Source organism: Eptesicus fuscus, chromosome 21, assembly GCF_027574615.1.
Source record: "Eptesicus fuscus isolate TK198812 chromosome 21, DD_ASM_mEF_20220401, whole genome shotgun sequence".
Lineage (NCBI taxonomy): Eukaryota > Metazoa > Chordata > Mammalia > Chiroptera > Vespertilionidae > Eptesicus > Eptesicus fuscus.
Genome location: NC_072493.1, coordinates 5,767,141 through 5,791,262, shown reverse-complemented (window position 1 = coordinate 5,791,262; position 24,122 = coordinate 5,767,141). Strand labels below are relative to the sequence as shown.

Genomic DNA, 24,122 nt, shown 5'->3' with positions numbered 1-24,122 from the left:
TTGGGGGCCATCAGGCCTGCAGGGGAGCGGTTAGGCGGTGATCAAGATGGTAGGCAGGCAAGTGGTTAGGAGCCAGTGGTCCCGGATTGTGAAAGGGATGTGGGATCGGGCCTAAATCAGCAGTCTGACATCCCCTGAGGGGTCCCGAATTGGAGAGGGTGCAGGCTGGGCTAAGGGACCCCCCACCCCCCGTGCACGAATTTCGTTCACTGGGCCTCTAGTATATATATGTAGAGAGAGAGATATATCAATGGAGTTGTATGGAGAGTTCAGAAATCAAGTGGCCATTGCATAATCTAAAGGGATTGATATTAAAAATTGCGTCTACCCTGTAACAGTGAGCTTTAAAAATATCTTTTGGTAGATTTTTCCAATATAGAAATATCGCTTAAAATTTGAGCCAAGTCCGTGTGGAAAACATTGTCTGCTATTTTTAAAGCAATTGCCTTCCATCCTTAAAAGAAGGAGAAATCTGCATAAGTTTCATCATGGGATTTTTATATATTTTTTTGGCAGCATTTCTGCATCTGCCGGGAAAATTGAGCTTCACTGTTAGAGAATTAGTAGATGTTGCCAGAACATGGGATTAGCCAGATAGTTAAATACGTAATTATCGAAAGCTCTGCTCCCTTCCCAAATCCGTTTCCAATTTCTTCCCTGAGCTATCTCTCCTGCCCAGGCGCATCGACGACGACAAGGGGCGGACCCACGAGCTGGAGCACTCGGCTGTGAAGTGCATGCGAGGGATCCTCTACTGCTACATGCGGCAGGCCGATAAGGTGAGGTGCGGGCCGGGCTGGGGCCTCGGCACCCCAGGAGTGATGAACCCACAGCAGCCTCTCCTGAGGGGGGGCCTCTCGGAGGGCCAAGCACAGTCCCTGCCTGCCCAGCCACGGCCCCAAAGTTCCGCCATTGAAGAAACCCTCACGATGGGTGGTTGGCAGTTGCTATGCAGGCTTCAGCCTGTTTGTATTTTGCATCTGGTGTTTGCTTGATAAGGAGTTTCTCAGGAGCCTCACAATATCCATCTTCTACCCGATATTATAGTACTTGAGAAAACCCTCATGAAAATTCTTTTGGGCCTGGCCAGTGTGGCTCAATGGTTGAGCATCGACCTATGAACCAGGAGGTCATGGTTCAATTCTCGGTTAGGGCACATGCCCAGGTTGCAGGCTCAACTCCTAGTAGGGGGCGTGCAGGAGGCAGCCCATCAGTGATTTTCTCTCATAATCGATGTTTCTATCTCTCTCTCCCTCTCCCTTCTTCTATCTGAAATCAATAAAAACACATATTTTTAAAAAATTCGCTTTGCACATGTGAATGCTCTGGCTAAGGTCAATTCCATTTAAAAAGATAACACTTCATTTACCTGTAAAGAAGACAGGAATCACAGATTTAGAAAACAGCAAACCGGCCCAGCTGGTGTGGCTCAGTGGTTGAGTGCCGACCTATAAACCAGGAGGTCACGGTTCAATTCCTAGTCAGGGCACATGCCCAGGTTGCAGGCTCTAGCCGTGCAGGAGGCAGCTGATCCATGATTCTCTCTCATCATTGATGTTTCTCTCTCTCTCTCCCTCTCCCTTCCTCTCTGAAATCAATAAAAATATATTTAAAAAAGAAAACAGCAAACTCTGCAGGGTCATTGTGGAAATTAAAGGAATAATATACACAATAAGGCTTTGTAAACGGCAAAGCACCACACACATATAATGAGGTGTTTCCCTCCTTGCCTGTACGTCTGTATCCCGGGCCCTAATATAATAAGTGTCTGTGAGCAAGTCATGTGTTCCCAAGGCCACCTCAGGTGGATGGCTCATTGCAGAGATGCACACCAGTGATTATACGGGCAATCTTGGGTATGCAGTATTTTGTATGTTTTTATCATGTGAATGTTGTATTGTTTTAATTTATGCTTGACATGGTAAAAAATGGGATGGTGCATTTTCTTCTTAAGATCTATATCTGAAGTTAAAACTTAAAGAGAAAATCATCTATATTCTGCCGTCAAAATATGGCAACAAGAGCAGGCCACTCGCAGAAGAAGTGCATTTAGTCGCAGGCTGAGAATAGGGATCCGTGACCCACCTGCCATTTGTCTGCCGAGACGCGACTCTGCAGGTCACGAGTGTGAAGGCTTTTCCAGGCCTGGAGTGCAGCTGTGCCAGGCTGACGTGCGTGCGTCGCAGCGTGTCGTAGAGAATCGAAGCAGTCACAGTCCTAGGTGTGTGAAGTGTACAGCTTACCCGACGGTTACCATTTCCCGAGGGCCTATCGTCTGCGAATTCAACGACCCCCTCACGGAGGCAGATCTCCTTGAGAGCGGATGGGGCTCAGTCAGATCGCTGACCAGAGGGAAGGGCTGTAATGGAAAGGCTTTTCTCTGTGGCTTGTCAGCTCTTAATGTCCCTTCCTGAACGCTTCACCCTCACCACCCGCCTCCTCAGTGACGGCGTCTTGCGAGGGCAGCTCGAGTGTGACTTTGGTGGCCTTGGAGCCCTTCAGGGGTTTTCCTCGTGTGCACGTGGTCGGTCATTAAAATCCGTGCGCTGTAAGTCTGTGCGATGACGTTGGGATTAGGTGTTTGTGCACACCACTGCACACAGGACTTAAAGCTTTTAAGCATTTTCCTGCTGTGATCCTTCTTCTCCCACACCTGTCAGAGCAGGGCTGGAGGGTGTTACTGTAGCCCCGGGTGACCGGGCGGGGCTGACTCAGGGAGCCTGAACCTGGGCCCGGCGCCCCGCTGCCTCCCTTACCTCCGCCTCTTCCTGGTGCTCACCTACCCTCACCGAGGCCGTAGGGAACGCCGCGGTATTGGAAAACGTGACCCGTGTATCCTTTGGCCTTTCTTTAAAGCTGAAGGAAGCCTGTGTGTGGTGCTCATTTGCTGTGTTTTGCCCGGACGGCTTGCCTTCTCTGTCTTCTTAAGTGAAACCATGGCGTAGGAAGTTGAAGGCTTTCTACTTCCACTGATTTCTCATCATAAGACACGCTTCCCGACATAACTTCTAAAAACACCACCCAAGGGCGATATTGTTACCTTAGTATGGATTTGAGCGGATGAGGGGTCGTCCTAGATCTGCAGAAGGGAGAGCAAGCTGACGTCTGTCTATTCCTGTCTCGCACGTCTCAGTGCTCACCTCTGACGCCAGGCATTTTCCGTCTCAGCGTTCGCACGCCTCCCCTCTCACCGGCTCTCTCCTGCTCCCGCTCCTGCTCCCGCTCCCGCTCGCTAAGGAGAGGCCTTCAGAACGTTGCCACGTCACTCAGTCTGCAGGTGGGGGCGGGGATTTGCCTTGCGCTAGGCTTGCACACTGCTGTCTTTATCGACTTAAACATTTGTTTGCTTAAAACGCTACTAATTTCCAATTCATAAGAAACCGTTAAAGTTTCCTAAAGTTTATTCTCTCAGGATTGCCTTGTGAAATGGGTTTTCCTGCCTGAGTGCATATTTTAAGGCCACACATTGAGAATGGAGGACACAGTACTGTTACCTTTCCCTAAAGGAGAAGCTGCTCATTTACAATGACTTATGTTTTCAGGAAAGCCAAATAAAATAGAAACAGAGAAAACATTAATCTAGATTTTTTTTTTTAATCTTCACCTGAGGATATTTTCCCATTGATTTTTAGAGAGAATGGAAGGGAGGGTAGAGAGGGGAAGAGAAAGAGAGAGAGAGAGAGAGAGAGAGGACATCAATGTGAGAGAGACATCGATTGGTTGCCTCCCACATGCACCCTGACCTGGGCCAGGGATCAAGCCTGTGATTGAGGTACGTGCCCTTGACTGGGAATCAAATCTGCTATGCTTTGGTCCGTGGGCTGATACTAACCACTGAGCAGACCGGCTAAGGCTCTAGATTTTCTTAGTCTAGCAAGTGTTGTGTCAATCATTCCTTCCTTTTACTTGCCAGATGAAGGACATCATAAAGCACGAACTAATGTCTCCTTGATTTTGACTGCTTTCAAGAGTGCTTTTTGTCAGTAATTCACATACAATTCACCCCATTCATTCTGAAGCTTATAGAGTTTGGGCCTTATTTTTTTTCTGAAATGTTAAATTACTTGTCTTTTAGCAGCTTTCAGACTGAAAGCGTAGGCACGGAATTTTCCATTTGAGCATCTTGAGTCGGTTAGCAGTTTCCTTTGCCCCGACGCAGTGATTGAATGGAAACCCTCCTGCCGCTGCCGTGTGTCTCGGAGACAAATGACAAACGCCACCTGGCAGCTGCAGCAGCCACTTTATTAAACAGATCAGACCATCTCCTTCGATAGATCCTTATCCAGTAGGCAAGATGGGTTTTGTTTTAATTTAACCAGGTTTTGGTCTGCGCTCCCAGAGCAATGTTTGAGATGATAATCATGGTGTGTGGAAGGAGTGACCACACGGATGTCTCTCTGTGTAGTCCCAGACCACCGTCAGCAGTTACGGTCTGAATAATGTTTTTTAAAAAAATGTGTTTTTATTGATTTCAGAGAGGAAGAGACAGGGAGAGAGAGAGAAACATCAGTGATTAGAGAGCATCATGAATCAGCTGCCTCCTGCACACCCCACACTGGGGATGGAGCCCACAGCCAGGCATGTGCCTTGACTGGGAATCAAACTGTGACCTCCTTCCTAGGTCGATGCTCAAACTACTGAGCCACGCCGGCCCGGCCTCTCACCCCGTTGCTTTTCCACTGAGTCATGTGACATCCCGTTTATCCTCCGCTCCTTTCCAGTGGGTGCTTCCGGGGACCAGCCCCGCACCTGGCATTCAGTTGGCATTAATCAGTGTTTGCCAAGTTGACTTGAATAGGACCGAGACGAGGAGACGGATTTTGTGGTCCTTGGAGTGGGCCTGTGGGAGCACTTAGTGTTTATTTCTGTTCTGAAACGTTAAAGTGGATGTCCAATGAACAAGGGGAGGTATGGCCTGTGTTCCCTGGAGCTGTCGCCTGAGAAAGGGGAGTGGGTGGGAGGGAAGGAGCCATGCGGACAGGAGCCGGGGCTGTGTTCACGCCCTCGGAGAAGGAAGCAGCATTTCCGTTCGGGCGCTCGCTGAATTCGCACGCGGCCCGCAACGCGCTGTCACCGAGTGTCAAGTAAGCGCTCCAACAGCGGTCAATGGGACACGAAGCGGCAGCCCTGCCCGCAGGGGAAGCCACTACTTGACTCTAACTGAAACGCAGGGCCTTCAAAAGCCAGTGGCGTGACATCGGCACGCTCCCTGCTACACTGCGTTGCTGGGTTTATAAATCCCATCAAGTATCCACAGCCGGTAACGCCATTCAGGCAGCAGCTATGGTTCTGCCTGTTTTGTTTCTTCAGAAAAAGTAACGTCTCTGCCTTGTCCCACTCTCTACCTACAAGCGGTAACTTTCCTCATTCAAACCTTTCACGAGAAATAACTTAGGATCTGTAGCTCGACTCGACCATGAACGGCTAGCATTGTGTGCACGTGGCATTTCGTTCCAGGTCCAGCAGTTTAAGCAGGACCCGCGCCCGACAACCTGCCTTCACTCCGTGTTCGACGTGCGCACAGGGGACGAGGTCCTCTCCTACGAGGAGTACGGGCACCTGCAGGTGAGCAGACACACGGGCCTGCCCTGTCGGCCCTCCCCACAGAGAAGGCTCCAGGCTTCGCCGTGTTTCACAGTGACTTCATGAATGTTCAAGGTCGAAGGGCACCAGGCATGATGAGGGATGGCTGGGAGCCGCCAGGGCTGAGTGAGTTATGGTAGCTGAATGTCGAATCTGGCTGACTCCTTGGCCCACAAGCAAAAAGGGCAGCTGGAAAGGCTATGATGTTAGGACCATCCAAAGGAGGAGCACACTGTTTTTCAAAAGCCATTTTTATATGTTTTTACTGATTTCAGAGAGGAGGGGAGAGGGAGAGAGACAGAAACATCAACGATGAGGGAGATTCATTGATTGGCCGCCTCCTGCCCTCCCACCCCCCACTGGGGGTCGAGCCCGCAACCTGGGCATGTGCCCCGACCAGGAATAGAACCATGACCTGCTGGTTCATAGGTCGACGCTCAACCACTGAGCCACGTCAGCTGGGCAAATCTTACAGTTTTTTCGTGACTAAAGCTTGTACTTGTCATTGAACTTGAAAGAGTTTCGACACTTAGGAACCAGGGAATAAAGACCATCGACAGGGCCGTCACAGCAGATCAGAAGTTCCTGTTCCACAACAGTTCATTTTTAATATGTCAGTTTCCCATAAAGCTAAGACATACCACTAAAATGACCCTCCAGAGGCTCTGGAGTCGGTAAGTTTTGTGTTTATAATGTATTAACTTCTGTGCCGGGGCTGAGAACACCTGCAGGGTTTTATGTGCTGCTTTCACATCTCCCACTGCTCTCAGCTGGACTTCCTGATGCCTGTCCCTGGGACACAGATATTATACACGCTACTTATCCTTAACGCGTTTCCTTCCTGCTCCTCTTTCAGTTCTGCAGGCTGTAGGGCAGAATACGTATTGCCCATTATTTGGTGCTAAAATAAGAAGACCTTCTTCTTATAGTTCCTCTCTTCCTAACGAACAGAAATATCTTGCTTTTGTGTGACTCCTCCAAACACAGTGCGGTGGCCCCATTTCTGTGCAGCGCCAGCTCCTATACTTATTCGTGACCAGTAAGTCCGTGGGACCCAGTAGTATATGCATGTGTTGTTTCTCAGCCTTCTCCTAGGGCTGTCTCATAATTAGTTCTAGGCACCTCTTGCTTTGGCAGGTGTTTCCTACTTGCAATAGGGTTTTCAGATGGTCACAGCTCATGTATTTTTGTATCCCAGAGTTGAAGCACAGTGCCGGGCACATAGTAGGTGTTCAGTAAGTGCTGGTAACCAGCTACTTGGCAGTCCCTTTACAATATGTCACTCACTGACCGTTTCTCACAGAAGCACCCCAAAAGTCAGGGCAGAGGGCTCCTGGAGGTGGAGCCCTAAATGGTTGTCTGTGGGAATGAAACCTCTCTGAAGCCGATTCTGCTGTGCCAGTGTCAGCGCTGGGATAAATATTTGGGGCCTGGCAGCGGGATGAAGCCCTTTGCTCCGTGTGCTCTGAGACAGGTTGAGAAGAAGGCCCCGCCCATCTAAATTCCTGAAGTCCAGAATCCTGCATCTTTTTGTGTGGCCCGCCTGCATCCGGATGAGGCCCTGCTGCTCTCGCCTGTCTTTAATAGACTAATAAATTAGAAGAAGGAAACTCATTTGCTTACAAAACCATTTGTTCGCACATAGCTTTTAAAGGCTCTGCTAAAGCGTTGGGTGAAATGAACACGTGCTGCCGATGCTGCCGTGAGCTCCGTGTTCTCTGTCGATGGTGGCCGGCGGTGTCCCCCTTGCACCGGACACGCATGTGTTGGAGATGGTCGACATGTTAAAGCTGCCTTTGGGGCAAAACTATTCCAGCGCAGGCGTGTTTTAGCCCTCGGTTTGAAAATGAGTCTGAAAACAATGCTCTAGAAACACCTGCTCCGAGTCCCACCTGCGGCTGCTTCCCTGCCCAGGTGTCACCCAGCCAGAGGACTTGAGGGTGTTGGAGTTTTCTCTGTGAAGCCGGGGTTTCATCGGGGCTAAATCCACAGCTCCTTTAGTTCATGGTAGGAAGGACATTGTTTTCAGAGCCGCATGAGAGCGGAGGACTGGCCCTGTTGTTTTGACATTTAACTTGGTAACAGCGTTTCTGTTGTTTCCTGTAACCCGTCATGATGCTGTGTGTTCCAGATCAACGCCGTGTCCCTCTACCTCCTCTACCTGGTGGAGATGATTTCCTCGGGGCTGCAGATCATCTACAACACCGACGAGGTACGCACCCTCCAGCTCTTTTTTAAAAATGTGTTTATTGATTTCATAGAGGAAGGGAGAGGGAGGGAGAGAGAAACATCAGTGACGAGAGAATCACGATTGGCTGCCTCCTGCATGCCCCCCATGGGGGATCGAGCCTGCAACCTGGGCATGTGCCCCGACCAGGAATTGAACCATGACCTCCTGGTTCATAGGTCGATGCTCAACCACTGAGCCACACCAGCCGGGCTCCTCAAATTCTTTAGCACTGAATTTCATCTCCAAGGATCTCTTTTATCTTACTTCAATAAAACTTAGTTTTTGTTTAATAAAAAATGGATTATTCTTCATTTCATATCATCAGGGAGTGGATTTGGGATATTGGATCAAAAAGTCTATTTTCAATGCACAGCACTTTGAAAATGAACAAGCATATAGCAAGTTATAAAATTGTACTCCTATGAAGGCTCTATTTAAGGCAATCTGAAATAGAAGCTTTCAGGATATTTTAGTAAAGAAAGTAAAATAGCATTTGCACGTTTTCTTTGTTATTATTTGTTTTTTTGCATCATTCCTTTTTGTGACCCATCCTTTTAAAAGTAGAGAGATACTTTTATCATATTGTATTGTTTTCATTTGCAGGGCCTCTCAGTAGGGTTCTTGATGTTTTTCAAAGATAGATACCATGCTCTTATTCTTGGAAATTTTAACTGAATTTCTGCCCAGACTGCCCAGAGTTGAGGAGTGTTTCTTTCATGGGCGGTAATGCGGACACACACACAGACACACCTGCGACACGCTTTCAGCTGAGCCCAGCCAGACACAGGCTCTTATTCTTGAGATGGTACACGCAGTGGGAGCGCAGGCTCTTATTCTTGAGATGGTACACGCAGTGGGAGCGCAGGCTCTTACTGAGATGGTGCACGCAGTGGGAGCGCAGGCTCTTACTGAGATGGTGCACGCAGTGGGAGCGCAGGCTCTTACTGAGATGGTGCACGCAGTGGGAGCGCAGGCTCTTACTGAGATGGTGCACGCAGTGGGAGCGCAGGCTCTTATTGAGATGGTGCACGCAGTGGGAGCACAGGCTCCTATTGACACGGTACACACAGTGGGAGCACAGGCTCTTATTGAGAAGGTACACGCAGTGGGAGCACAGGTTCTTATTGAGATGGTACACGCAGTGGGAGGACAGGTTCTTATTGAGATGGTACACGCAGTGGGAGCACAGGCTCTTACTGTTGAGATGGTGCACGCAGTGGGAGCACAGGCTCTTACTGTTCAGATGGTGCACGCAGTGGGAGCACAGGTTCTTATTGACACGGTACACGCAGTGGGAGCACAGGCTCTTACTGAGATGGTACACGCAGTGGGAGCACAGGTTCTTATTGAGATGGTACATGCAGTGAGAGCACAGGTTCTTATTGAGATGGTACACGCAGTGGGAGCACAGGTTCTTATTGACACGGTACACGCAGTGGGAGCACAGGCTCTTACTGAGATGGTACACGCAGTGGGAGCACAGGTTCTTATTGAGATGGTACATGCAGTGAGAGCACAGGTTCTTATTGAGATGGTACACGCAGTGGGAGCACAGGCTCTTACTGAGATGGTACACGCAGTGGGAGCACAGGTTCTTACTGAGATGGTACATGCAGTGGGAGCACAGGCTCTTACTGAGATGGTACACGCAGTGGGAGCACAGGCTCTTACTGAGATGGTACACGCAGTGGGAGCACAGGCTCTTACTGAGATGGTACACGCAGTGGGAGCACAGGCTCTTACTGTTGAGATGGTACACGCAGTGGGAGCACAGGCTCTTACTGAGATGGTACACGCAGTGGGAGCACAGGCTCTTACTGAGATGGTACATGCAGTGGGAGCACAGGCTCTTACTGTTGAGATGGTACACGCAGTGGGAGCACAGGCTCTTACTGAGATGGTACACGCAGTGGGAGCACAGGCTCTTACTGTTGAGATGGTACACGCAGTGGGAGCACAGGCTCTTACTGAGATGGTACACGCAGTGGGAGCACAGGCTCTTACTGTTGAGATGGTACACGCAGTGGGAGCACAGGCTCTTACTGAGATGGTACATGCAGTGGGAGCACAGGCTCTTACTGTTGAGATGGTACACGCAGTGGGAGCACAGGCTCTTACTGAGATGGTACACGCAGTGGGAGCACAGGCTCTTACTGAGATGGTACATGCAGTGGGAGCACAGGCTCTTACTGTTGAGATGGTACACGCAGTGGGAGCACAGGCTCTTACTGTTGAGATGGTGCACGCAGTAGGAGCACAGGCTCTTATTGACACGGTGCACGCAGGTCCCCAAAGAGGAGGTGTGCTGTGTGGACTGGTCCTTCTTCCTCTCCTGTGACCCATGCAGGGAAAACATGGCCAGACACTAACTGCCGGGCCCATCAGTGGGCACACGAGGCCGCTGGGACATGGGGGCCTGCAGTCATTCCCTCTCGTGATGTTGAGTCTTGTAGGTCCTTCCAGATGCAGCTTTACAGTAAGTCAAGGCTATTTAGAAGTGAAGAGAAATAGCAAAGAAGAAATGATGATATGAAGAAATTACTAATAACCACTAAGGTTTCTTCTCTTTGATTCATCAAAGAATTACATGTTTTTGTTTCATCTAAATCATCCTAATTTTTAATAATATTGGGAAATATTGGAATTCAGGTATTTTGGGTCGGGGAGGGGTTGGGGACTCCTATTTCAGACCAGTCGTAAGCCGCCTCCTAAATGTAAACAAATATGAGAAGCGTGACTAACTGAGGAGACGAGGGCCCGGAGCCCGTCCACCCAGGTTCCCATGCTCCCTCCACCCCCGGGAGGCGCTCCAAAGCCGGGAGAAGGGGCTCAGCTCGGGGCAGCACCTCGTGTGCGGCCCATTCACCGTGAACAGCAACCCACTCGATGGCTGCCCGCGCTTTCCCATGAGTGTCACTCAGGGCGGTTGACATGGCCTGGTCAGTGGTGGCTTTGTTTTGTTTGGTATTTTATTTTTATTTTCAATTTTCAGCATTTATTTTTTGCTTCCTCAATATCTGCTGTGGTTCATTTTAAATCTTGTCAACTGACTGACAGATTTTATAAATACAATATTGCTTTACGCTTTGCATTCTGTTTTATTTGACTTATCCATACTTAAGCAATTTTGGTATTTTCTCTTTAATTTATTTTTTCTTATGCTTTTTTTTTTCAGCCTTGTAGGTTTTATCTGGCAATATAAAATTTTTACGTGGCCAGTATCAATAAGCTTTCTACGTGTACACTTAAAATCCCGGGTAGCCAGCAGAGTCTGTGGGCTGAATCCGGATCACACGGCAGTCAATGGGCTGCATAGAGCCTTTCAGGGAATGAGGTTCCTTTTAAGACATGGTCTTTCCTCTTACACACGAAGGCTCTGAGAACGTCTGCGTTGTGTGTGAGCCAGTGGAGGTGGGGTCCGCATGGCCACTGCAGGGGACCTTGTGATGAAGGGGGGCAGAATGTGTGCAGTCGGACACATTGTACCAGACGTGTTGACTAAACAAGACCCTGTAATGAGGACCAGGAGCCCCCTTAGAAATGCCTGCATTAAAATGAGTAAACTTGTGCTAAATAAGAGCTGACCACAATCTCTGCTTTCATCGTTCTTTTTGAGAGTGTACATTTCATCAAGCGTCTGAAAGTTTTACGCGGGAGCTGTGTGACCTGGCCCTTGTTTGGGGCCCACCCCCACCTGTCAGCTCTGGGTTTCTAAGAAGGGGTGCATGCCTGTGGCTATTCAAAGTGGGAGATTAGAATCCGGAGGAAGAGAAGCGAGACTCCAGGTCGACCCCACGAGGGGCTGGCTTGTTTCAGAACTGAGAAATGCCTTCTTATCGCCGAGGTTTTAGAATATTTAACGTCTCATATGGGCATTTGCGATTCCAAACGTTATCCTCTGTGACACGGCGCTTTTTGTTTGTCTTCATTCTTGAGATGCGCGGCTCTCGCGAGCGGCGGGAACCCATCCCTGAAGAATGTGGTGGGGGCTCTGACAGATGTCAGCTTCTGGGTGGTGTAATATTAGCTCCTCGCTTGAGGCCTGAGTGACCAGGCAGACCACAGTCAGTGCTCACAGTGATGGAATCGTCACGAGAAGCTCAGCTTGTCCGAGGGGGCTGCGTTTCAAACGGGCGTAGTTGTTCCTGTCAGTATCTGAGCATCTGCTGTTGCACGTGTGCTCACGTTTCGTTTCTTTTCTTCCAGGTCTCTTTTATTCAAAACCTTGTGTTTTGTGTAGAAAGAGTTTACCGGGTGCCTGACTTCGGGGTCTGGGAAAGAGGGAGCAAATATAACAACGGCAGCACAGAGCTGCATTCGAGGTAATTTGCTGATTTCTGAGTGGTTTTTATTCATTTAAATGTGTGAGTTTGAATATGAATCAAAATCAGAGTATTAGATTGGAACTGTGGCTTCTATGTTAATGTTCACCTGCTTTCTTCCTATATGTGATGCAGATGAAATTCACTTAAAATTACAGTGAAAGAGTCAGCTCCCCTCCCCAGCAGCTGCAGGAGGAGCGGCGTCCCCCAGCCTCCGGTCGGAGCTGGCTGGCCCTGGCCTGCCCTCCTCTTGGCAGGGCAGTGATGCTCTTTGAAAGTCAGGTCCACGGAACTGCCGGACCCCAGTGTGCACGCGCTGTGTGGCGTTCCCCTCTGCCCACAGTGCTGCGTTTCACCCTAACCAGCAGGTCAGACCTTTAGCATCCTGAGTAGCTGTCGGTCGCTGTTTCCTGGAAGAGGTGCGAGCAGCCCGGAGCGGTGCTGTGTGGGTCTGAGTCAGCCGCAGTGGCTGCCGACTGCGGTTAATAGTGTATGAATTCTCCTTGCTCCTTGGGGTGAGGGAAGTAGCTTTAGTGCCTCGTTGCGCCTTTCAGACATTCTAAATGTATGCACAGGAGTTCGGCTTTTAACAAAAAGTGAAGCTCAGTGGGTCCTGGTGCTGCACACGGGAGGATTTGCGAATGTGAAGGTTGTGAGCTGCAGGTCAGCTTAGATCACTGAGGTGCGCGTGGAGTGGGGAAGCAGGCTGGGAAACGGGTTAAGCGGGCTGTGCCGCTCGCGGCTTTTGGCTGGAAGGACCAATCACAGGAAAAATTAAGCCAATGTAAGATGTTTAGTAAACGTAAGACCGGCTCCAGATTGCTAGCTGTGTAAAGTCTCTCATGCCTCAGTTTCCCCACTGTAAAATGCAGGCAATGATAGTTTCTACTATGTAAGTTGTAACGGTCACACTAACATACATATATGTTAACAGGTGTGTGTGTGTAGCATGTATGTGTATATACTGGTATGTATGTGTGTAAATGTATATAGACATGTGTATATATGTAGCATTTGAACACCTGGCCTCGGTAAGCACTAGCATACAATTTCAGAATATTGTAATAGCTGACGCCAGCTGGAGGACGTTCAGTGCGTATGTTAAACCAAGTCCGGCAAGTAAACAGTAGGAAGATAATGCGGCGTTTCAGCCACCTTCCAAAGCGAGTTCTCAGCACTCCAGTTTACCAGTCAGATCCAAGGGAACAGTGGAGTTGACGAGTGAAGGGGATTTTGCGTTCACCACCATGGACCTGGCAATGCGCCCCGCCCCAGCGCTCTGCCAGCCTGCGCTGCTCTCGGGCCGCGTCGCTGCACACAGCGCTCGTTCCAAAGTGACTGCTCGGTCTTAGTTCATCGCTGGTGCTCCAGGCCTCGAGCTACAGCAGAGGCAGCCGTCCATCTCTTCCACTTCACGCTACACGTGGGCTTGTTTGCTCATCCTCACCCGAGGATATTGTCCCATTGATTTTTAGAGAGAGGGGAAGGGAGAGGGAGAGACAGAGAGAAACATCAATGTGAGTGTGACCCATCGATTTGGTTGCCTCCTGTACATGCCCCGACCAGGGCCTGGGAACCTGCAACCAAAGTACGTGCCCTTGACTGGAATCGAACCCAGGACCCTTCAGTCCACGGGCCAGTATTCTATCCACTGAGCAACACTGGCCAGGGCCGTGTGATGTGGTTTTGTCAGAACCGTCTGTGAACGTCCACTGGAACCACAGCCCTCTCCCTCAGGAGGTGGGGCTGGCCGTGTGGCAGGTGGAGCAGGCGCTGGTGCCCGGAGGCTGGGAATTCAGTTCCCGCACTGGCCAGCTCACTTTTTGGATGGCACAGGGTAGGGGTGAGGGTGCGGGAGGGGGTGTGTGTAAATCACTTAGCGAAACCCATCACCTTTTTAGAAGAGGGTTGATCTATCCCAGCGGTCGCCACTGGTGGTCCGTGAGGTCCGAAAGGTTGGTGACGGCTGACCTATACAGCAGATCACTTTATTACAGACCAGCTGCCAAGCAGTCTCACATTTTGTGGGCCTCTTAAATGAATGGTGGGGCAAAGGTCACAGTGGTGTAAGCTCTGTTGGTACTGGTCACCTAATGTTACTAATCCCACAGCTAATAGTAGAGTCACTTTCCCAAAATGCCCAGTGCTAGTACACATTTTCAACTCTAACAGCAGTATGTATTGTATCTGCCGTTAAAAAGAGCACATTAGGAGTGTGTTTTATTTTTTAAATGGCTTGCTGTCACCAGATACTTAAATATACAGTGGGTAATAAATCAACATATTTGTACATTTCAATTAAGTCCAATTATTGAACCAGTTGCATTGGGGAAAAAGATAAAGTGGAAAGAATCGAACATTTCCCCTAGTCCGGACGCAGTGTTCGTTCCTTGTAATGCTTTAATTAGGAGACAGTTACCAAACCCACCCCCTGGCTGGCTGGCTGCCCTGCGAAGGCAGAGCGGGGCTCCTACGTGCGTGTCTCCTCAGCCTCTCAGGCCTTGCCTTCTGAATACGTTCTTATTCACTCGGTCTTACTAACACGTGCCCCTCACGCTGCTGGCGGAGGGTTCTCAGCTCCATGCGTGTGAAACTTGTGCGCTGGGGGCGAGGGAGACTCCTCGATCCCAGGGACACGTTCCTAGGTGAGCACAGGAGCTGTGGATGGACGTCTCTGCATGAGCCGCCAGAATACACATCCGGGGCTCTCCTGGTCCTCGGGCCGGCTGCTGGTGGCTTCCCTCGCTGCCTGCATGGCGAGGTGAGCCGCCGGCTTCCTTGTCCTGGGTGCGAGATAGTTGGGCCCGGCTCAGGTTCTTGCCGGGTCACCTGTTGTTGCAAAGGAACCGCATCGCTGAGAGGCTGGGTGGGTGCAGTCCCTGGTGCAGACTCGGTGTGGAAGCCAGGGGTCCCACTCAGCCGCGGGTTTTCTGAGACGCTCTTGTCTGAGGGTCGCTGTCCTGCGAGGCTGCCCTTTTCCGGGCCCCGTGGCTGGAGAGGGGCTTTGGGGGCACCTGCTGGCATTGCCCGCTAGTGCCGCTCCACCTCCAGGCGGGAATACACCAGGCAGAAGGGCCTTCCATCTTCCCGGGACTGGTCTCCTTGTCTGTGATGCCCGGGACTTCAGTTGCACTTAGTGAGAGGCTCAGAGAAGGTGGTGTGCTCCACTTCCCGTCCACGTAGTTGATGTTTCCCATCTAGTCACCATCCTGTGACGCGAAGAACACTTACTGGAGAGACGTAGCGTGAACACGCCATGGAAAACGTGGCTCACAGCAACACGATTGCTCAGAACGGGTCTCGAATGTAGAGCCGCTCAAACACCTGCAGGGTTTCTGCCCTGGGCATGGCCTCTCCCAGGGAGGAGGGAGGGGGAGGGGAAAGAGGGAGGGGGAAGGGGGAAGGAGGACTGGCTTTGCTGCCAGGCTCCCCGCCAGGCTGCTGCTTTGTTACTCTGCCTCAGAGACAGGCTGAAAGGATGACAGATCATTAATTTTATTCAGTATTCATGGCGTACACAGTTGCTTTCAGAAAAAAGTTGCAGTAAGTAAAATAAACTGGATGTGAAGTCTAAAATGCTTAAAGGTTGCTATTTATAAGACGACTGTCCTATTTTTAATGAAATTCGCGTCTTCCCATTTCTGAGCACAATTGTACGCGGCAGAGTACACACCGTATTACAAAGAGAAGACGATAGTGACAAACGAGGGGCATGCTGGTCAGTTCTGTGGACACAGAACGCTGCCTGTGTATTCGTCCCCGAGCGGGGGACTTGGCCGGGTGCGGCAGGCCACGCCCTTTGTAAATGACGCGAGAGGTCTTTTTCGGGCTCGGTGACGTCAGGACAGCTCTTTTGTGTTGTTCTGAACTGACGGTGCCCAGCCTGGTGGTGACCTCACCGCTCCTCCCAACAGCCTCCTCCGAGCTCACCCTTCCCTCCTGCGCCAGTGACCGTCAGTGATGCCCGAGTTAAAGCTGCTCCCATCCGTCCTATGGCCACTTGTCCACGTCGAGGTGAACTTAGAAACATCCCCCCCAAAGGTCACTAGCTATTAAATAGAAAAATTAAAACAGCGACATGCCATTCTGAAGTCTCTCAGACATTCCTCTTCTCCCGGAAGTTGTTATAAGTGTTAATGAGGAAACTTGCTTGTGAATATTCATCAGACGATGGCTCTCATTTTGTAGCCAGATGTTTCAGAGTTATGAAGTGTTCCTTTTCCCTTTCAGCTCGGTTGGCTTAGCAAAAGCAGCTCTAGAAGCAATTAATGGATTCAACCTCTTCGGCAATCAGGTAAAAACACACAGCAGCAGCAACCAACGTCGATTATGTTTTTAATTACCTGCTTAATTAATTTGGCCACTCATTAGCCAAGTCACTCCTCAGTATCACAGAGTACCTGAAATCCATGTTGCACGGTCCAACAGGCTGCCCTGCGACTTGCCAGTTAAATCTTAGTTTCCTAACTAAAGAACATTGCGTAATTTTAAAAACCTTTTAAGTACAGATTTCTCATTATCTTTTTCAAAACTATATTTTTTAATTGATTTTAGAGAGAGAGAGAGGAAGGAGAGGGAGAGATAGAAACATTGATGCGAGAGAAACATTGGTGGGCTGCCTCCTGCATGCACCTGACTGGGAGTTGAACTGGTGACCTCTCTGTTCATGGGTCGATACTCAACCGCTGAGCCACACCGGCCAGGCAGAATTCTCATCATCTTTGTTCAATAACTTTTCCCTCCAGTCCGCTGATGAGCTTTCACATTTAAAACCCTTCTGGCATCGTATGCCGTGTATTTTCCACGCCAGCGCTCACACTGGTTTCTATGTGATGGACATCAGCGTACGGCTCTGGGGAGGGAACGTGTAGCGTGTACAGCCACAGCATTGCAAGTTTGGGTCCTAGCTAACCCCCACCTGGCTGTGAATAGGTCTAAATCTCATTTTCTTTGGGATAAAAGAGAAAGTCCCGAGGATTGCCTTACATGTTCATAAGGTCATTAACCAGTTCCTGCACGAAATCAAGTAGCCATGGATCAAGCTGCTGATGGAAAGGAATGAAATGTAAGAGTACCGAGTCCTTCTCTGGATCAAGAAGTAGGCTCATTTTCTTTAGCAATGTTTGTAAAGGCTTCTAAGACGGACGGGCAAAGGAGGCTTCCGGCTGATAATTGCAACGAACCCCAAGCTATGGAAGTGCTAGGTCAGCACAGATGCAGTGGAGGGAGTTAAACGGAGGTGCAAAATGTGGCGGTTTCTGTCGTGGCCATGACAATGCTATGGACCCCAAGCGTTGAGTGTAAGGAAGTTCCTAGTGGTACCCAGCAGTCCCCGCTCCCTATGGTCACCTCTTCCCTCCCCCCACTTCCTCTGGGGGAGGGACTCCCGTCACACCCGGGACGGGAAGGTCGAAGAGTGAGGCCGACAGGAAAGGACTGGGAAAGGGGCGCAGCACGCATTCTGGGCGCTCACATGGCAGCCCCGAGTCACCCACTGCCCACACTCGTCCTCTCTCGAGGGATGTGGGGTGTGAGAGCCTGTGGAAAATCACGAGGATTAATGCTGCACCTCTCCGGGGATTCCTGGGGGGTCTCGGGGCCTCCGACCGGGTCCTTGGCTCCTACCCACACTCCTCTCCTGAGCAGCCAGCACTCATGCAGCTTTCAATCGTTTTATTTCCTTTTCACCCTCCCTCTCCATACATCATTTAACCATGCGTGCGAGTGTGCGTGTGTATGTGTGTGTGTGTGTGTGTGACAGAGAAATAGGAGGGTAGGAAGGAAGGAGGGATGGGAGGGTAGTAAGGCATCAATAATGGCATTGAGCCTTGTTACAATAGCCAAGAAAGATGGGAACAGCCGGGGGCCCTGATGGACGAATGGTTGTAGCATCCACGATAGAATAGGGTTCAGTCATAGGGAATAAAGTCTCGACCGACATCTCCAACAGCATGGGTATACCTCCAGGGGATTATGGTAAATGAAATAAATCAGAGACAAAAGACAAATACCATGTGATCTCACGTGTGATGTGTGGAATGTAAACAAAACAAAACAAACAACAGCACAAGGTCGCAGAGACAGGAACTGATTGGTGTTGCCAGAGGTGGGAGAGGGCAAAACCGGTGAAGGGTCGAAGGCAGAAACTCCCGGTGCTGACCCCAGGGAGGGAGTCCTGGGGAGGGGAGGCGGTGCATTCACTAGAGCACTGTCAGGGACCTCAAGGGAGGCCAGTCTAGCTGCCGGTCTTCAATACGCTCGGTAGGTGGAGGCGGGTGCCGGTGGGCAGAGGCGGGTGCCGTGGCAGAGTTGTGGTGACTGAGGGGGTGGGAGATGAAAACTGCCCAGGGCTCACGGACACTGCGGATGGCACGTCCTCAGAAAGCATTCCCTCCCTCTCCGGTCTTCACGGGAGAGGTAGCCATGCCCACCTCGCCGAGGCCCCGTCTGAAGGTGATGAGCGGAGATTGCTCGTGTTATGCAGAGCGTTCAAAGAAGGCAGGCAGTCTCCCTCCCTTTGAACGCTGCAGCCTGAAGCGAATGTGTCTGATCCTCTAAAGCAGGTGATAATTACCTCCATATGTACATCCTCCTTAATGATGTTTTTAAAAAGTCGCTTCTGAATGCGAATAGCTGCCTGTGGCCTAGGGTGATTTTTATCCTCCTGTAAATCTGCGCCACATGCCTAAAGCATGGCCTGTTTTATTTATTTATTTTTTAAAGATTTTAAAATTGATTTTGAGAAACGGAGAGGGCGAGAGAGCAGGAAACATCAATGTGAGAATGAAACATTGATTGACTGCCTCCTGCACGACCCTACTGGGGAGGGAGCCCACAACCCGGGCATGTGCCCTGGCTGCCTGGGAATCGAACCGGCAACCTTTTGGTGCTCAGAACGATGCCCAGCCAACTGAGCCACAGAAGGCAGGCAAGCTGGTCTGCGTTTAAGCGGACAGCAAACCATACCGCTGACTGGCCTCTGCCTCGGTGTTGACGTGTGGTGAGAGTAGGAGACTGTTTCCCTGCACGTCTTTCTTAGAGGCTGGTGGAGGGAGAGGCCTGGACAAATAGACCATTTATTTTTTGGCCAGAAAATAGAAGGTGACTGTTTATATTAATCAAACAACAGCAAGAATTGCCAAATCTACCATTTCACTTCATTACTTATAAATTAGCCTACTTAGATTGTGCCTTTAAAATTTCAACTCAAGGCAGACTTGCATGATATGGCAATTAACTTCCCTAGTGGTCAGCCTAAGCATAAATGGTAAGTCCTATTGGTTTCTCTATTCACAGGCTAACTAATATTTGCATTTTATTAGACTAAATATCTTTAATTGATTAGTTATCAATATATTTTGATTTATAAGAAAATTAAGGAGAAACAGGGAAACAGAAAAATAACATTTGTTAGGATTACGAAGTTAATATGCGTATTGCAAGGTACTTGAGAAGACTGTGTTGAAAAGAAAAGTGAAATCTTCTGTAACGCCACTCTCACGTGCACCCAGTGTTGTTGTTTTGGGTGAAATTTCTTTACAGTTCAGATGCCCAGCTTTGTACGAGTCCCCGCTTCTCTCTCGTTCCAGGGCTGCTCGTGGTCGGTCATATTTGTGGATCTTGATGCTCATAATCGCAACAGGCAGACTCTGTGCTCCCTGCTACCCCGGGAATCACGATCTCACGTGAGCACCTTTCCCGTGAATTGGACGTCATTGATTATGTCACCTCTGTTAATGTTCCTATGCCGAGAGGAGACTTTCGCAGAGTTTTCTGGGAGTTACTTGTGGCTCTGTTTTTAGAAAACGCCCCAAGTGAGATTAATTATTTAAAAAAACTATGGTATAGAAGAAGTAACACAAGATTTTGATAAAAGAAAAGTAAAACCCACAAATGCAAATATCATCATCTCATTACTGCCACTTTCACCGTAGGTGACACACTCATGTTTGTGGGTTTCTGCATGGTTCATGTATGTATACGATATTTTCACTTTACAAAACTGGAAGATATTCTCAATAATGCTCCGTAACGGAGTCCTATGAATGGACGTGCTTCCATATTAAAAAAAATTGTTTCCCCAGTATACATTTCAATGGCTGCTAACGTACTCACCCATTTGTTGGACATTTAGATTGTTTTGTTTTTCATGATTATAAACAAATCGTTATGACAAACTAGGTTATAAGGACTAATTAATGGTGTTAAATTTTCACACACTGCCTTAAGTAAGATCTTCCCACCTGAGCTCACTGTTGAGCCTTGAGAAGACTCACGGATAAGATTTGTCTCCTCTGAGGCCCACTGGCCCAGGCCGAGTAGACGTCCAGTCCCTGGGGCGCCGCCGTCCCATTGGCCGGGTCCCTGCTGACTCCCAACTCCCTAGGTCTCTGGGGGCTGTCGATCATGTTGCGGTAGGCCCACCCCCCCTCTTCTTGTTCCCCAGAACACGGACGCCGCCCTGCTCCCCTGCATCAGCTACCCTGCCTTCGCGCTGGATGATGAAGCTCTGTTCAGCCAGACCCTCGACAAAGTGGTTAGGAAGCTGAAAGGGAAATACGGCTTCAAGCGTTTCCTGAGAGACGGGTACCGGACATCCCTGGAGGACCCCAACAGACGCTACTACAAGCCGGCTGAGATTAAGGTACCCGAGGATTCTGCCTCTGGTGCAAAAGGGTCGGGAGCGCCGCATGGACTTGAATCCGGCGGGGCGCTTACCAATGGGTGAGACCGTGAGCCTCCTCGCATGTCACATGCTCCGCTGTGTTGAGGAAGTTAAATCCCCGGGGTGCCGCTCGCACAGGCAGCCGGTGCTGGTGAGGAGCCCTCTCTCCCTCGCTGGAGAGACCTGCCAGGCATCATGTGAACCCCCTTCTCCAAACCCTTCTCTGACCCTGGCAGACTCGGGGTTTTGTCCCTGTTCCTGACGCACGTGGACGGACATCTGGGCCCTCGAGGGAGCGCGCTGTCTGTGTTCTCAGCCCTCGTCCAGCTGGTGCTGGGCGTGGGCAGGGCTCAGTCCCCCGTGAACATTCATGGAGCGAAGGCACACTGAGCGGTGATGAAGCACAGGAGCTCGTGAATGAATTCAGAGAATTTAAAAAACAACAGCGAAACTGCTGCTCGAGTCAGCCCCACTTTGTCATACAATCAGTCACTCCTTTTGTACATCCCACTGTAACTGTGATTGATATATTGCCCTGACACCGTGATTGTCCCAGCTAATTGTTCATGAAATTGTCAACGTTTTATTTTCTGTTCTAGCTGTTTGATGGCATCGAGTGTGAATTCCCCATATTCTTCCTGTACATGATCATTGACGGTGAGTGAGCGCTCCCCGCGGCCGCGCTGCGGGCTGGGTGTTTAGGGAGGAGCCGGCGCGAGATGCCACGGCTTCCTGCAGCTCAGACGGCACCTGTACCACTTACCTCGGCACATTACGCTCTCCTGCTTCCCGGCGGAATGTTAAATCGCTTAGAGAATTGAACCACACTGTGAATTATTTTATTTTTTTAAAATATATTTTTATTGATTTCAGAGAGGAAGGGAGAGGGAGAGAGATAGAAACATAAATGATCCCCACACTGGGGACCGAGCCCGCAACCCTGGCATGTGCCCTGACCGGGAATCGAACCGTGACCTCCTGGTTCATAGATCGATGCGCAACCACTGAGCCACGCTGGCCAGGCTGAATTATTTTTAAAATGATACAGCTCTATTTTCATATTTATAAAGAAGAAAGTTTCATGCGTAGAAACCAGGAATGCTATAATCTGCGACACCGAATATCTATAACATTCATACTGAGAATCGAGAAATTTCAATTAATATTCAGTTTTCAATTCTAGATACTAACATGACCTTCTAAAATTGACTTCCTGGAAAAATGTCAAACATTTTCATTACCTGTTTTTAAAATTTATGTTTATCATTTACCCAGATAATTACCAAAATAGTTCTAGGGGGGGCCGATGGCTCTCTGCGGGGAGTCCCGTGTGCTCGCTGAGGGCACTGCGGTGTGTTCTCCGTTGCAGGGGTTTTCCGAGGCCACGCCGCGCAGGTGAAGGAGTACCAGGACCTGCTGGCGCCCGTGCTCCACCGGACCACGGAAGGTAGGCTGCTGCTGGTGCAGGCGCTCTCCCCGGAGGCCCTTCCAAACGCGCAGTGAGTCCTCTTAGACAGCAATCCGTCGCTGTCAAACTGAAAGAAATGAGGGCGGCCTTGAACGAATTAGGAAGACTGACCTATTCATTTGTCGTCACAAACGTGTCTCACAAAAGGAGTTCGTTTGGCACGGCCAGGATGGGGGGATTTAGGTGGTCGGGGCTGCAGCCACTGCAGGACGCTGGCCGGGCGGCGGGTCCTCCTCTGCCCCTGCTGTAGCTCCTTGACTCTGTGCTGGCGTGACAGGAAGGACTGGTTTTTTAATCCTTACCAGAGGATGTTTTTTCCATTGATCTTTAGAGAGAGTGAAGGCGGCAGGGTGGGGGTGGGGGGGGGAGAGGAGAAGCATCGATGTGAGAGATACATTGGATTGGTTGCCTCCCACACGCTTCAACCGGGCTGGGGCTGAAACCTGAAACTGAGGTACCTGCCCTTGACCAGAAAGCGAGCCTGCGCCCCCTCAGTCTGTGGGCGGTGCTCTCACGACCGAGCCCCCAGCCAGGGCAGAAGTGACCGATCTACATCAGGGCCCGGGAACCGGGGTGCTCAGGGGAGTCCGCCTGTAGAGGGCCACGGGAGGCCCGCCCGGTCGCGGCGCTGCCATTGGCCAGGTGTGCTCTGGCCTCCTCCTGGGAATCTCCTCTAGCGCCTTCCTCGCGTTATGTCGGATGTCTGCTAAGATGCCGCCCTCTGAGGGTGGACTTCATATCTTAGAAATGATCGGCAGGCCCGTCCTCTGAGCAGCGTGCTGGTTCCAGTTAGAGGCCGGCAGGGCCCAGGAAAGAGCGGAACTGAGTCTTCGGTGTGAGCACAAAACTCATTCTCAAAGGATTTCAAAGGAGGCGTTCTAGCCCGGCCACGGGGCTCAGTGGCCGAGCGCTGACCTAGGAGCCAGCGCATAACAGACCTTTGTGTGGGGGTCAGACACACGCCAGCCCTGCCTGGCGCAGGAGGACGGAGGTTTAGGGAAACCTGTGCAATTTCGTTAGGAGACGGAGTTTCCCACGGGCTGACATGCAAAGACGCAGAATGCCGTCTCCCCCTGAGTAGCACCCAAAGACCCCAGTCTTCCCAGAGTCACGTGTAGTTTCCACTGAGGAACGGCCTCACCGGGCGGGAGCAGGGGAAGTGGATATTCTCTCTTCAGCGGTGCGGATCGGAGATGCTGGGCCTGCGTTGGAAATGGGGATTTCTCTGCTCTCAGCCGGGGCCCCGGGTTATGACCCTCCCGCACCATTTCCCACGTGTGAGCTTCCCCGACCGACCGACCCTCCGACACGCTTCCTCGCCGCCTGCCAACACCGGCTGCGTGCTGTGATTCACTTACAGGCGCGACAGGGAGTGTCGGCGGAAGCGTAACCTGCGCGTCAAATTAGGGTCCTCAAGTTTCCTCCCGGCAGTTTCTGAAAGGAGCCCCCACACCCGGTTTCCTGGAGCCTCTCGGACCCGTTACCTCCTGCACAACTCTCTCCTCTCTCTCTCTGCTTCCTAATCATTGCAGCTTCTCGCAGGCAGCTGGGGGGGACTCTGAGCTGCCATATTTTAAATATCCACTCTCACACCCATAGGCTACCCCGTCGTCCCCAAGTACTATTACGTGCCGGCCGACTTCGTAGAGCATGAAAAGAGAAACCCCGGCAGCCAGAAGCGGTTTCCTAGCAACTGTGGCCGGGACGGGAAGCTGTTCCTCTGGGGACAAGCCCTGTTCATCATCACAAAACTGCTGAGTGAGTGGGGACCGCTGGGCGGGTCCCCCTGGTTTTCAAGCCCATACAAATGTGTGTCTTTGCGGCCGTTTTCCTCGGATGTCTTGGTGTTGGTGC

At 50.5% G+C, this 24,122-nt stretch overlaps 1 protein-coding gene across 3 annotated transcripts in view; it reads left to right on the top strand.

The window, feature by feature from the left end:
• PHKB (phosphorylase kinase regulatory subunit beta) overlaps nt 1-24,122 on the top strand; it is a 70,325-nt gene that overhangs the window by 16,628 nt on the left and 29,575 nt on the right. For all 3 annotated transcript variants that reach the window (XM_028127007.2, XM_028127009.2, XM_054710340.1), the window contains 10 exons: nt 680-779; nt 5,458-5,565; nt 7,715-7,795; nt 12,020-12,135; nt 16,366-16,429; nt 19,725-19,820; nt 20,582-20,779; nt 21,400-21,457; nt 22,170-22,247; nt 23,868-24,026. In XM_028127007.2, coding sequence (XP_027982808.1) covers nt 680-779; nt 5,458-5,565; nt 7,715-7,795; nt 12,020-12,135; nt 16,366-16,429; nt 19,725-19,820; nt 20,582-20,779; nt 21,400-21,457; nt 22,170-22,247; nt 23,868-24,026 — 1,058 coding nt within the window. The remainder of the gene's footprint in view (nt 1-679; nt 780-5,457; nt 5,566-7,714; nt 7,796-12,019; nt 12,136-16,365; nt 16,430-19,724; nt 19,821-20,581; nt 20,780-21,399; nt 21,458-22,169; nt 22,248-23,867; nt 24,027-24,122) is intronic.